Here is a 14,564-nt window from a genome sequence, read left to right on the forward strand (position 1 = left end):
TTTTTTTAAAATCTCTCATAGGGAAAAGGTGTGTGAATTATAACTGAGTGCTGGTGTAAAATGTTAGCTTCTTTCTTAACATTCATCTATTTACCAGGGGGTACGTTATTGCTAACCTTAGAATAATGACGACACAGACTAACCCAAATTTTAGCCTTCTTATGCTCGTGAAGCCACCACAGCTCACAGGTTGTAGCAACCTAGATCTCGGCTACCGTATTTTTATTAACTTCTCAGTTCAAACTGAGCATAAGTTGTTTAAAACTATTGGTAATATTAACTTTCAACCGTTAAAGGCAAAATGCAATGCTTGGAAGATCCTGCCAGTGCATTTGACGGCAAAGCAAAACCTTTGATATTTGTCGAAGCATGTCTTTGTATCCTAAAACTCCCTACGAGGAGCTGAGGGCAGGTGCTCCACGCCTCAAGCCTGAGTCTAAAAAGGGTCATTCTTATTCAGGAGGCAAGCGGGAAAAGTCTTTATCAAGCATTTGTAACCACAGTTTCGCGTGATCTCTTTGCTCAGTTCTGGTAGTTGCTTAAGGCCTACAGTAATTGAACTCTAATAGTGGAGTGACAACAGATCAGTAGCATTGAAGAACTTAGGGAGAACCAAATACAAAAATCATAAAGTCAGAGTTCCAATAAGTTTACATTTAGTACAGAATTAAGACATAGCTACCCGTTAGTGCTTAGAATTTTTTGATACTATTAAAAACATAAATAATTATTTTTAATGTTCATTCAAAGAGTTCCAGTGTCACTGGCAGCTGATGTAATTTTGTGAATGTTATTTTTTTCCAAACTGATAGTGGAGTATTTCCGCCACAGATTTTGTCTCCCTACCAGTTGTTTTTTCTCTACCGGCTTTCTTAGAAATTTAGGGTTTTGCAGCAAGACTGCTGTGTTCTAGTCAGTGAAGATTTCATTTCCTTAAAAAAAGTCTTTATTTGCACAGGGCTCGGTGTTTTTGTTGTTGTAAAATAGGAGAAAGTGTCTTTTTCTTTTAAATTTCATGGGAGCTGCAATGGAATCAGCTTCTCTGATATGTATAACTTAAAACACTTACTAGGAGAACTCTACAACACCCAGATTGTAGTTTAAAAAAAAAAAAATAGAGAGAAAGTATCATGTGGTTGTCAACATCACCTTAATCCTGTTGCCCTTGTTGCCAAAGCAGTTACAACAGCCAGCCAGCCAAAATGCACCATCCTTAGAAGTGTAAGTAGTGGGGAGGGATTGGTTGTTGTGGTGTTGGTGGTTGGGTTTTTTCCCAAAGAAGATTAGATGTGCAAAATGATGCTGTCGTCGTTTGTTGTACTCCACTTTCTTCACTCATGGTGATTTGTTCTGTTCATTTGCACGTGATGCCGTTATTTGCAGGTGAACACCTCTGTCCGCTCGCTACACGTGTTGCACTTCACAAAGCAGCACCAGTGGAATTTGCAATTACATTGCCACACCTTGGTGTACTGGTGTGTGTTGTACCCTCTTCCACAGCACATCATGTCGCACCCATCCGCACTGGGAGAGGTACGGTTGCAGAGTCGTCCCTGGGTACCGACGCTCCCTGTGGAAGCATCTTCCTCACAGTAGTTGGGTGACTTTTCGATATACACTAAATCTGTTTCCATAGGTTTCTGGTAACTCTTAATCTGCTTGATCTTCAGGAAGGTTGGCTGTCTTAGTCTACTGGCTCGTACCACTTCCACCTGCACTGCAGCATTGTATTTCTCTTTCAAAATATATCCAATCTCTCTGAATTTAGGAAGCGTGGTCCAGCAGGTCTTAGTTGTACAGGAACCTGAAACTCCATGGCACTTGCACTCCAATTTCATTCTCTCTTCAAGAACCTATGTGTACAGACATTTGTATATTGTTACTGCAGGAAAACAGTATTGCAAGCTTGCCTAAATCTCAGTCTGTTTAGTTCATATGAATATTCATTACTGCTGGTTGAAATTTTTCAAATGCATGCTCATAAATCTTCTCACCTCCCAGCAGAATGCTTGTAACACATATTGTTTTACATGGCGCTTGGTCGGAAACACAGTGTTTTGTCATTTTATTAGAAAACATTTGCGTTCTGTTTCCAAATATTGGAGAATATCTACTTAAATTTCAGGAGACATGTCTTTAGAGCCAAAGTAATTCATGGGGCTCCAGTGACTTAAAAAAATTTTTTCAAACCATTTTTATTTTGAAAACAGAAAAAATAGGCATTCATATTCACTGCATAATTAAAAATTTTGCCTATACCAGCAGTGGTAATACCAGCATACCTATTAACTATTCCACAGAGCACACCATCCCCTTTAAAAGCAGCACTCCTTGCAGTATCTAGCCCAAATATCCAGCAAATGTTCAGCCACAAATACATTTTTTGCACCAGGGCAACGATTGCGCAATGTTAGAGGAAATAAAATCCACTGAAGGGTCCTGCTAAGCTGTGAGCCAGAGAGAAGTGGGAGTATTTATTATTGCTATTGCTAGAGGAGGTTAACCTGGAGGAGGTTAATCCAACATCAGATGGTCTAATGGTCCCTATGAGGGACCCAAACTGGCGGGCGCTCGGGTTCGCACTCCGCTCCCGACCTCCTACCTCCGCTGCAGCCAAGCCATGCCATGGCTGGCACATCCCTCCTTCCCCGGGCAGGGGCGTATGCCCAGGGGAAGGCAAGCAGATGCCCGCCCGCTCTGTGTGTGCGGCGGAGGGGAAACCAGCCTCACGGAAGTGCCTCTCTGTTTTTCTGCCCTCATGCTACCACTTAAGCCTGGCCACAATTACACCCACAGTCATCATTAGCTTATGAAAATCGAGGCCTAAGAACAAAGCAAACTGATCTTTCCCCTTCGCAATGGGATGCTAACAAAGAAATATGAGCTACCGAGCTCGTCTTAAAGCATTACTGATGCTGCAGACCATCTCCTGTAGTGGTTTCATTGCAGATCCCAGAACATGACTGAAATGGGCAAAGGATAAAAGGGCCGAAATCTGAGTACAATGGCATAATGAAGTAGAAGGGAAGTAAAAAATGCTTACTGCTTAAGAAACTGGCCTTAAAATAAAAGCTGTACAGATCTGGTTATCCCTGCAAATAGAGGGCACCCTCCTGAGTTGTTCGAGTTTCACTTAAATTGTATGTTTTGTTTTTTCCCAAATTTCTGGGGTTTCAATATTAAAGAGAATATTTGGTTTTGATTCTCCCTTGCCAACATACAGTAGCAAGTACAAGATAGCTGAGCATCCTATTCAAAAAAAACTTAGACCTTCTGGAACCACAGGCTTTTCCCAGGTCAAGGTGAAGTTAGCTTTTCAGAGGCAGAAAAGGTGATTTCCAGGAAGGTTTACTGGATTTGGAAGAAGCTACTATAGCTGCAACCACTCTAAAAGGAAAATCAGCAAGACTATGATGAGCTGCTGTTTGTGGACACTGGAAAGGCCACTGCTCTCCAACAAACCGTATCACCTTCCTGTCTTCCCTACAGAAAAAAAAGAAGCTGGAAAACGATGCCTGCTGCTGTGGTGGCTGCATTTCAGTAGCAGTGAGTAGAGGGATGCCTTATTAAATACTCCAGGGTCTTTCAGGATTCCTCTGTCTCTACTTCATGCCTGTGCAGAAGGATGTGATTTTTCAAAGACCGCAAACAAGATTCCAATCCTGTTCCACAAATCTGGGTTAAAATAATCTATCGATATTTAGATGTGCATGTATATATACATATAAACATATATTTAGATATACACACATACGTATACATAAATTGCTCGTAAGTTTTGCTTGGTATTGCTGAAATACATTTTTTTTAGACTAGCCTGTTTCTACAGCTCTCTCTTTCAACCACTGACCAACATACAGTTGCAGCCAAAAGCACTGCAGCAAAATCCATGACAAAAGGTGGATGGAGACAACCTTCTCTACACCTTCACCACAAAGCACTATAGGATCTAAGGACTTCTAGGAAAGCATTACCAGTGGGATGGATCTGCTCCTCTTCTCCCTAAGTAGTAAATCTTGGTAAAGAGCCGGCTTGTGGTTTGGTACGCGTTTTGTCAGGTTCTGCATGTGTTTGTGATGTCTGTTTTTTGGTTGAAAAGGTCAAATCAACAACTTGCTCAGAGTGGGAGGAGGTAAAGCTTGTGAGGCTCCTTATTCTTGTGTGGGCTCAACACTCTGGACGCTGTTCCAAGGAGCCTCTGTCTCTGTCATTGATGTGCTTCCCTGCTACAACAGAAAGTGTCATTCTTCCTGAAAGACAAAGATATCACCCATTCTGGTGTCCCAGGTGATACCTTTATATATGTATATTTATATATGAATGCGCGCATGTGTGTGTGTGTGTGTGTGTGTGTGCATTTGGTTGAGATGCTGCCATTTATATACAGCACTGCCTGGCACCCTCTGTAGTACAATCTCCAGCAACTTTATCCTAAGTCTTGATTTCTTTTGTTGTTGTTGTTGTTGTTGTTGTCGTCTTTCTGAAGATCCAGTTTCATGAGTCGTTTTGCTGTACAGAAATCTGATTTCACTGGTTCAAAGGTTCCCCCTGTTTATGATGGTGGAAGAACTTGGAAATGCAAGCCACGCAGGCTCAAAAAAGCAGAAGTTTCAAAAAGTATTAATTCATGATCCTGAAGCCAATCTCGCAGGTTTTTTTATTTTTTTGGAGGCTTCTCTCATGAATGTGGAATGCTTGGGGTTACAACACTGAGCGCAGGCCCAATCATCAGGTAGTTAAATTCCTGAATGCTATAATTTGTGTGCCCACAGTCAGCTGTGGGTATAGAACTGTGCCCAAAAACTTGGAGGTCAGGGAATACAAGGCCCAAACTAAGCAGATTCTAAGCAAGATTTTTTTTTTTCCCTCTTTCCACCCAGATGCTGCAGAGTGTTCCTCTTTGCTGACGAGCCAGCACGCTCCGGCTTTCCCAGAGGTATGTCTGTAAAGCTCCATGAGGTGCCATGCGGAGGTCCCCACCTACGCCCTGGTGCTGCTGCTTTGCAGCTTACCGTGTAGATGGCAAGCTGCACCTTGCTGCGTGGTATCTCAAGCAGCTTTCCACTTGCCAGCAAGGTGCCACTGGACCTGGTGAAGGTGGCAGGATTTGACTCTGTTCGCTCAGTGCTGTGAATGAAGAGCAACTAATGTTTTTCTTCCTAAATGTCCCTCCAGCTCAGTATTCCTCAGCAAAATTCCCATCAAAGCTTTGACCCTGAGCCTTAAAAGGTACTTATTTACTCAAATCTAATACATTATGCCAAGCTAGGTGCCTGATTAAAGATTGAAAATCATTAGCTCATACGACCCACTCTCTCAGCAGTTTCATTTGTCATATGTCAGTGCCTCGTATCTAATCTTGAATGGTTTACAGCAAGATCTACCTCCCAAAGCAAATTCCCATCGTTGGACTGTGCTGCCTCAGACTAATCGTAGGAACATTCCTTAGGTCCCTTTTCCACATACGGGTCCACTCCCACCCCAGTGTCATCTTGCCAAGTAAAATTTTCTAACTACTGTTACTTTGTTAAATGAATTGTGAAATATAATGTTAAAGCTTTCTTATCCCACATATTTTTATACCTATATAAATCATACACTGAAAATGCAATTTGAGGGTTGTCTGCTGCCAGTTAAGTAGAAAAAGACTTGCGAAGACTGAAATAAAACAAAATGATACGCATGAAAAGAAATTCATTTTTTCAAGTTCCATATCTAGACCCAACTGGATAACATCAGATACAGTTTCTATACATATTAAAAATCCTATCTGGATAAAATATGTAAAAACAATAGTAACATTTTGTGTGTGTTTGTTTTGGCTTGCCTTTTCTGGTTTGTGTTTTCCTTAGTGGAAATGCACATTTTTGGACCAGATGTTGAATGTAACAAAATCCATATTACTGTTTGACTGCAGTATCAAAAAGAAATAGAAGACTTTAGGAGTTTTCCTCCATCAAATATGCAAGTGATCAACTTTTGTTTTGGGTAATACCAGTACCAAAAGAGATGGATCCTGGTCATAAGATGTTACCACCCCTTTGATACCCGAGCGGCTGCAGCCACGCAAGCCGATGGCGTGTGGGCACTGCCTAACCTTAGTCTCAGTGCAGCCTGGGGTCCACCACTGCTGACAAAATGCTGATCTCATGGTCCCATCTGGGAAACAAAATTGGGTTTGTTTGGGTCTGGCTTTTTAACTAGAATAGGGGTATAACTAACTTTGGTAGGGTGTAGTGCTACTCCTTTAATACAAATGTCCTGAAAATATTCTTCATTAATAGCAGATCACAGAGCCCAAAACTGAGCAGTTCATGTCCTGTCTCCTCAAGTTGTGCCCAGCCATGTGAAGAGAAGATGTGGAGCCAGCAGGAGCGGAATATGGGTGCTTCAGCTGCATATCTTTCTTTCTGCTCCTCTGTGAGACTGCTCCATCAAGCATCCCATATACTCTGTGGGATGGGAGATGAGGAATTTAATTACTGTGCTTACTCCCTCTCTTGTCACATCCTTATTTTTCTTATTGTTTAATTTGATGGCCTTTGCTATGCAGCGGGTCAGTATCCAGCCACAGCACGAGATGGCTTTTCCCTGGCACTGGCCAGAGCTCAGCAGGACTGGGGACCCTCTGGCATACCGAGAGGCGTCAATTCACCTCCTCCTACCCTTCACCTGCCTCCCTTGGTAAGGCACCCACTCCCATGGTATTCCCACTGAATGCATTAAAAAAAACTGAGGAAGGCCCACTGCTCTCTTTACCCAAGTTCTCTTCTTGGCTAGCAGGAAAATAAGCCTGGGATTTTGAGACCTGCTGCCCATCATATGAAGGTCCCTACTATTATGAGGATGGGCTACAGAGCCTAATCCATTTGTTCCTTCTCCCTACTTTCTAGAAGAAGAGAAAATAGCTTCTAAATTTGAACAATAAACTGCTGCAATTGGTTAAAACTTTCTGAATTTTATTTTTACAGTGAAATGTTGCAAAAAGCAAAAATCTTGAGAAGCAGCCTTTAAATAATTCCCAAATCGAGTGCAATTGCAGTATTTCACTTTCATTTCTATGGAATTTGCTGTAAAGCTTGAAGGTAAAATTTTAAATATCATCTTAAAGGGTTAAAAATATTTCATTGTTTTTATTCTGTCAGGCAGTATAGAGATGTCAGGTTTGAGGGGGTGCAGCAATATTTTACTAAATGGATGATACCTGTCTTGCATACATTGCATGGTATGCATGGGCACGTGCATTTCTAGAATAAAACCATTTAGCAAGTCCTAAAATATTTGGCTATTCCCCCCCTCTAATTTTAAAGCAAAACGTTCAAAAAGTAGGATAGTACCAGATGTAGCTTCTGGCAGTCAATGTTAAGGGTGTGTTTCTGGAAGAAAAAAATAGGCTAGTAAATCCAGCCCAACTGGAAGCAGGAGAACTATCCTCATGAGATTTTGAGCCAAAGCTTGCATATTCGGGACATATGGATAAGCATTAGTTATCCATCCAACCCACCCAAGCTGTAACACCAAACTTTTTGAAATTGGATTTATATCTGTCTGCAAATCAATTTAAGTGGGAAAGTGGAAAGTATGCCATGAAGCACAACTATCAAAAGCTTTTCTTTCATGAGTGTTCTCACAAGGGATGTGCAGTGAAATAGTTTGTCTCTTTTAGAGAAAGAAACTTTCAGCAAATGATGGACTCAGGGCTGTAAAACCTGGAAAGTCACATTCTTTAAATCGCTGAAATGACTTAGGAAACAAAGTCACATTTTGAAGAATATTTTAGGCTTATAGGAGTATAAAATTAGTTGGCTTTCAGTTTTGAAGCTGGGATTCAGCATCCGCTGCAACTTTGGAGCATTTCATCCGGAGTCTTCTTCTAGGGATTGCTTCTAATTTTGATGTCCCGTTAGGTGACAGTGAGGGCAGTTTGCAACATATTAGGGCATGCTGTGCATCTTGCAGAAGTGAGCTTATTAATTGAAATATTTCATGCAGGGTGAAGGGAGCTAACACTTTCTTACATATTTTATGCACAAACAGACAACACATAAATATGTATAAATCTACATAATTATGTACACATACACATACCCTACATATATATATGTGTGTGTGTATGTATATATATAATGTGAATGGTGACCAACCAATCACCTCGTTAGCTGTTCTACCGCCAAAGCATGTCAGCAAAAAAACCCTTCCCAGTACCACAGTCCTGTGGCGCCAGGAACTGCGAGAACGAGCCATGGCTTAGATGGAAATGTTGTCCCAAGTAATTGAATAATCTCTTCTAAAGAAAGTCTGAATTTATTTTTTTTGTCCCCCACACTCTTATTGTTTCAAATGTAAAATAAGATGTTGCCATCTTCCAGGCATTCCAAAAAAACAAGAAAAACCCATCGACATTACAAAGGAATAAATATTGGGATGGTACCAGGCTGAGTTGCTGGCAGTCAGTGTGATGGGTGTGTTTCTGGAAGGGAAAGAAATAGGCCAGCTTTTTCTCCACATAACCACAGTCATTGTCTATCATAAGAGCCTAATTGATTGATAAACTGTTAGAAACATTTCTTCTTTTTGGTAAAAGCTGTGATCTGCTACCAATTTGTCAGCTTGTTCTTTTAGCTCTCCTCTTAAAAACAAACAAACAGAAAAAAACATTTTTATAATTGATATTCCCCATGAGAGCCGGTCATTGTTTTGAAGCTTTCAACAAAAAGTTAAGATTAATGGTGTGCATTCCCAGATGTTACTCTTTCTAAGTTTATTTATCCCAGAATAAAGATACTTGTTTCTAAAAATACATGGTAGGGAGCTGTCTCATAAAACAGCATCAAAGCTTACTTGGTTTTGTTGGTATTTAATTTTTCATTACTCTATCAAAGTTTTGCCCACAGGTCTCTCTGTAATCATTCAGATTTGCAACAAGCCGTTCTTTCAGTAACATTTGCGTTAGACTTACACTAGTCTTCCTTCGGGGGCTTGTTTTCATTTACCACACTTGTACTTTCCATCCTGAACCATAGCGGCCATTTAAAAACTGATGGTGAAGTTTTAGCTACTTCACTTTTTTACACAGCATGGCGCTGTTTTGCCGCAAAGCGTAAATCTTCCATCAGTAGCATCTCACGTCACCAGGAATCGCTAAGCATTTATTTCTTCCAAATGGCACCGATGGCAAGTTTATGATTTTGTCACTGGTGCTATTCATTACAAATTTACTAGAAACTTCACAAATTTGCCATTAGCTGAAATAGTTCTTAGAAATGCAATGCAGAGCAATTAGGGGGTGCAACGTGGAGCAATGAGGGGCTTCATTCTTTCCAGAGTCATCAGAAATTCCCTGAAAAGCCTAAATATTGTCTGTTTTCAAGGAGGTACTTTATCAGTGTTGTGCTGAGCATCTCAGCCCCAGACTCGTGTTAAAGAGCCCCAGAACTGTTTCCCCCCATCTGTCTGCAAAGTTTGTGCAATTACTTATACAGCGTGCTGTTTTTTCCTCAAAGAGAAATTCCTCAGAACTCTATTTTTAACAACAGTGAAATACCAGCAGGCCGGCTTTTGAGAACATCCCTATGAAAGCAAAACATTATAGTCACTGCTATAGTTACAAATGCCTCTGACTCCCAGGCACGTCTGGGACAAGTGCCGGGAGAGATTGAGGATGGGCAAAATTCCTGCCTCAGGGCATGAAAAATTCCATGCGATGGTGTAAAAGAGCATCCAAATAATTGCTCTGGGGGCAAAACTGATGGTCAGAGTCCTGGATAATGGTCCTAGCAATGATCTTCTGGGCACCTGGTAGAGGTCTAGCGAGGTCATCAGGGGTCTTCCACTGACTTCAGAGCAAGTTGGAAATAACTGTAGGTGGGGTCGGGAGCTCTTTGCATCCTTTTTTCCTCAAGTTTCTGTATTAGGAGGCTCTGGGATTTGAAGAGAAGACTAAAATGAAGATAGCAGATTTATTGGCTAAATATTGTTGTTCTTACCTAAGTTAAAAAGCCAATTCAGTATGAACTAAGCCAGGACTGAAAAAGAACTATGAGCCTTACCATTATAGATATAAATGGGGGAGGGCATTAACAGTGAAAGTGCTGTGATATGTAAGACCTTGGGAAATGGACCAACGTTCATATAATCAAGTTGTTGGATTTTTTTTCCCTGTACCACTTTTGATAAGATTGAACTGTAACTAGGAAATATTTTAATGGTTGGCAGAATCTCTGTAGGAAGCTACAAAAGCATATATTTCCTTTACTGTCTTGGCATTCCCACTGTAAGGTTGAAAAAATTATTTGAGAACTTCTGAAACAACGAAGAATTAAAAAATAATCTGAGTTGCCTTCTTACCTTTTATTTCTTTTCATAACAAGGGAAAAAGATCCTTACTTTGGTCCTTAATAATAGCAGTCATGAACCAGAAGCTTGGCTCCAAACTGTTTGCAAATTTTAAAACAAGTCTCATGCAGATCAGCAGGATGGTACTGACAGAGTCTTACTCAGAGAGGTATGACCTTTTCCCAGTTGTGTTGTGAGACTTTGGAAAGGGAAAGGAGGAAGATGGAGTTTCAGTGTTGTGATTCAGCAAGTGTCGAGACATAAATGCAGTATTTCTGACTTGAGTGTGATTAAGGACCATGTGGAGTATGTCAGAATGACATCCACATGTGAGCAAAATTTCCTGATTTTGGATTTTGTTTCAGGCTCACAATCCAAGTTTATGCAGGATCCCCAAAACTGCCCAATTTCAGGTGGATGTACGTCAGATTTCAAGTTTTCCTGGATCCTCAGAAGGGACTTGTGATTTCACGTTGAAATTGCACAAAACTCTGTGGCTGCTTTCTTAAAGGTCCAACCCAGAAAACAGAGAAAACGTTTTCTTGTTTCCAGAGTTCTGTTCTAACCTTAAGTTTCAGTCAGTCTCAAATTCAGAATGTCTAATTTATACAAATAGCAGATGATCTCAGATGAACCAAAATCACTAAGTATTATATACTGTACAACTTTGCATATTCATTTCATGGGAATGTATGTCATAACACCAACATTATTTCTAAACATGACCCCCAAACCATCTTTTATATGAATGCATTCCTCGGGATTTGATGGATTGTACTTAAAAACAAAAAGCTGCACCAAATCCTTTCAGTCATCTTTAGCTTTTGAAAGTGATATGATGCATTAATGATTACAATGAAAATATGTGGGTACAAATAACTACTGAAAACTGCCAACAAGAAAAAAGTGGGTAAATTCCAAAATACTATTTATAAAAAAAGTATACTTGGGGAAAAAAAAAACCCTATGTTGTCAGTATTTACAAGCCTTTTTATTCCTGTCTCAAAAACATGAAAGTGAGTGTTATCATTTGTTTTTGCAAGAACAGTTGCAAAAAGTCAAGTTTTTAGAGATGTTAAAAGACATGCATTTGCGTGAATGCTGCTACCAGAAATATCTGTACAAACACACACTTCTTGGTTTGCTTATGTCCCCCTGCTTATGAAATTCTGATGAAGAGTAAAAATATAATTTGCTTAATAAGAATCAGCAATGTGGTCTAGTGGTTACTGGACTATATTTAGAACTGGGGGACCTGAGATCAGTGCCTGGCTCAGATACTGGGCCGCCTTCTGTCCTTGGGCAAGGGACTTCGCTATTCTCCATCTAAGCATCCGCTTTTGCTCTTTTGCCCCTCTTTCACGTCGAGACTGTAACATGTTCAAAACAGGACATGCATCAGCATCTCCGTGGGGGTGGCACAGTGCCCACCACAGTGGCTTGCCAGTTTAAGCAGGGATCATAATGCATCTAGCAGTAATAAATGCTCCGTTGCAAGTTTAACATGTGACTTCCATCTTATTTTGCATCCAAACGCAATGCGTGATGCCGGGGTGAAACATCCAGGCTAAGAGAAACGATCAGACCTGGAGCTGGTCTTCCAAGCTGCAATACAGCAGTACGAGATGTTCTTACCCCCTAAACAGAGCAAGTTTTGGGGAAAAAGATTGTGCCCCTCTTAAGGATGCTTTTCTGTCTGGCTCTTCGGTCAGCTGTCTCCTTCACATCTGGAACCTCAGTATTGCGCATCAATCGAGTATCAATCCTGTCTCTACGCTTGAGATTATGCCCCCTAACTGGTCTCTTTCACCATGTTGAATTTATATAACACTTTCATCCCAGTGGATAACTGCCCGCACACCACCTTCGGTTTCAGTGCACAACCAACTGCAATCCCCAGGAGGTTTTGTTGCATGGATGGGGTGTTAATAAACATTCTCCAAAATACAGGCAGTGAGATAATTGCACTGCTTCTGTCACCACCAATTCGACCATCTCCGCCCACCTCAGCAGCTAGTGCTCGGTGTAGGACTGAAAGCACACGCTGTTTTAGAGGAGAAAATTCCAGCCTAACTTTGGGGGCTAGGTGTGGAGGAGTGGTATATTGGAGTCTCCTACAACACTGGAGGGTAGAAGCAGCAATTTTTTACCTGGGGGAAAACCCTTTTTGAAGGGTAGAGTAAAATCTCTCCTGAGGTAGGTATATATTATGCAGAAAGTTTTGTTATATCTTTTGAAGGGCAAGCTTTGAGAGCTTTGAGGATTGTTATTCAATGGACATAAATTGGCATAGCTCCATCATGTTTATTGTTTCCATTGCAAGCAACTCAGTCATGGCTGTAGACATGAAACTATTTCTTCTTCCAAAGTGACACTTATGCAGCCGTTTGTAGCCCACCAGTGAGAAACGGACCGTTGTGCATTTGCTATGAAGTGTGTATTTCATTAGAGCTGCGGTCAAAGAAGTGTTTTGGGTTTGGATGCAATAAATAGCTGCAAGTGCTGTGGGAGTTCAGCAATGCAGAAACTCAGTCCTGTCCCATCACAAGCCCCAACATCTCTTGCTAGAATTTTGCAAAGGAGATGAAAAGTAAAGATTTATCGTTAGGCCAAACAGCTCCAGCTCTTATCAGTGGGACTGGAAAGAAGGCTTACGAAGCAGAAACATTTAGAGGAGCATCTATAATACATGGCCAGCTCTGACTAAAAAGAAACAGCAACAAAATGTAAACATTAGATGCCATCAGGAAACTTGATGTGGGTGTGGGGTAACAGAAGAGAGAGGGGTAAGTTCTCGGGGAATGCCTCCTGCCAGCAAGCCAGCCTCCCCCCGTCCTCCAGCACACACGTTTCCCCATCCCTCATCCTTTCTGGAATACCTTTCTTCCAGCCTCATTGTTGTGCAAGTTCATCAGCCTCCGTGCATTCTTTTTGATTTCTCGGGCATCAACAAACCTCCGGGAGAACTCAATGCCGTATCTGATATCCGCAGAGCAGCCTCCCCACTTCCAGCCCTCCTCCTGGTTGTAGTAGCCCTGTTTCTCTCGGTCACAGCCACAATTGCTGAGGTTGCCCTGGCTGCAGGCGGCCGTGACAGCGTGTGCAACCCCGGCAGCAGTAATGGCATAGGTGAACGCAGCTTCCCTGCTTCCTGTGGAGAGAAGCCAAAAGCTGATGGGTTGGCAGAAAGGCAGCACTTACTAAAGAAAGTACACACATTGAAGGGCATTACTTCTGGGGGGTAATTCTCACTCTTACAGAATTACATACATATTTTAAATGCTTGGCTCAACTGGGGCATATTACCGCAGGTAAGCACCAGGCATATGACAGTCCCAGCTAACCCCCTTCACCAAAAGGGTATTTGGCAATGAGTCTGGACAGTGGTGAGGAGAGGCAACACGATTTGTTTTTACATTGTCTAGTCAGGTTTGCAAGCTGAACTTTATCTATATCAGATGAATAATAAGCGAGTCACTGGCTGCCATGCTCACTGGAAAACAACAGTTACCTCTAACCCTTAGCACTGCATGGAAAAAGAAAAGTGTTCAGACAAATAAGAAATACCAGACCCTTTCAGATGTGCGAGAGGGCTAGGACACAAATGGGAAAGATTATTAATCCACCTTTATAAATGCTCCGGTAGCGCCCATTAGCCATGCTGAGTGTAAAGTATTGCAGGAGAGGCCTATAGAGACAAGAGCTGGGTAGGTTTTGTTTTCTTTCAAGGTAAAGTAGAGGCTACCGCTTTCCCTTGCTGACTTCTCTTGCATATTACTTTTGCTGTAACAACCCTTTTCCACTCCCGCTCTGACTCAAACCTTTGCTCTACCTTGGCTATTGAGCATACGGGGGGTATGAAGTGCTGTGGCAGCATTGTTTCCTCTCCAAAACAAGTGAGATACTGTCATGGAAGTACAGTCTTGTTTAGAAAAAAGTCTTTTTAGAAAAAAATTCTTTTTTTTTCTATGATGCCACTGGTTGCCAAGGTTCCTCATTCCCAATTCCATGTTATAGCTGTTGATACTGAGTGTATGAAGAGAGGCAGATAAACCCCCTTTCTTTACTAGACACTGGTTGGCTGAGTTGCCTGTGGGATGCACATAAGCAAGGAGATACAGAGGCAGAATGATCGAAAGGGGATGCTACAGCCCATTGAATGCTCTCACGTGAGACCGCATTCTGTCACTGACAATGTAGGGCTGGATCATGGCACTTGGTGTTTTGCT

The 14,564-nt window shown here is 41.5% G+C and overlaps 1 protein-coding gene across 2 annotated transcripts in view; it reads right to left on the bottom strand.

Annotated features, from left to right (window-relative positions):
- Positions 1 to 1,135: 1,135 nt before the first annotated feature.
- The window catches only part of WNT7B (wingless-type MMTV integration site family, member 7B), a 96,525-nt gene continuing 83,096 nt past the window's right edge, over positions 1,136 to 14,564 (bottom strand). For both annotated transcript variants that reach the window (XM_009323645.1, XM_009323644.1), the window contains exons 3-4: positions 13,215 to 13,486; positions 1,136 to 1,853 (exon numbers count right to left, since the gene is read on the bottom strand). In XM_009323645.1, coding sequence (XP_009321920.1) covers positions 1,374 to 1,853; positions 13,215 to 13,486 — 752 coding nt within the window. In that variant the 3' untranslated portion in view covers positions 1,136 to 1,373. The remainder of the gene's footprint in view (positions 1,854 to 13,214; positions 13,487 to 14,564) is intronic.

This window comes from Pygoscelis adeliae, unplaced genomic scaffold (assembly GCF_000699105.1).
Source record: "Pygoscelis adeliae isolate BGI_AS28 unplaced genomic scaffold, ASM69910v1 Scaffold215, whole genome shotgun sequence".
NCBI lineage: Eukaryota > Metazoa > Chordata > Aves > Sphenisciformes > Spheniscidae > Pygoscelis > Pygoscelis adeliae.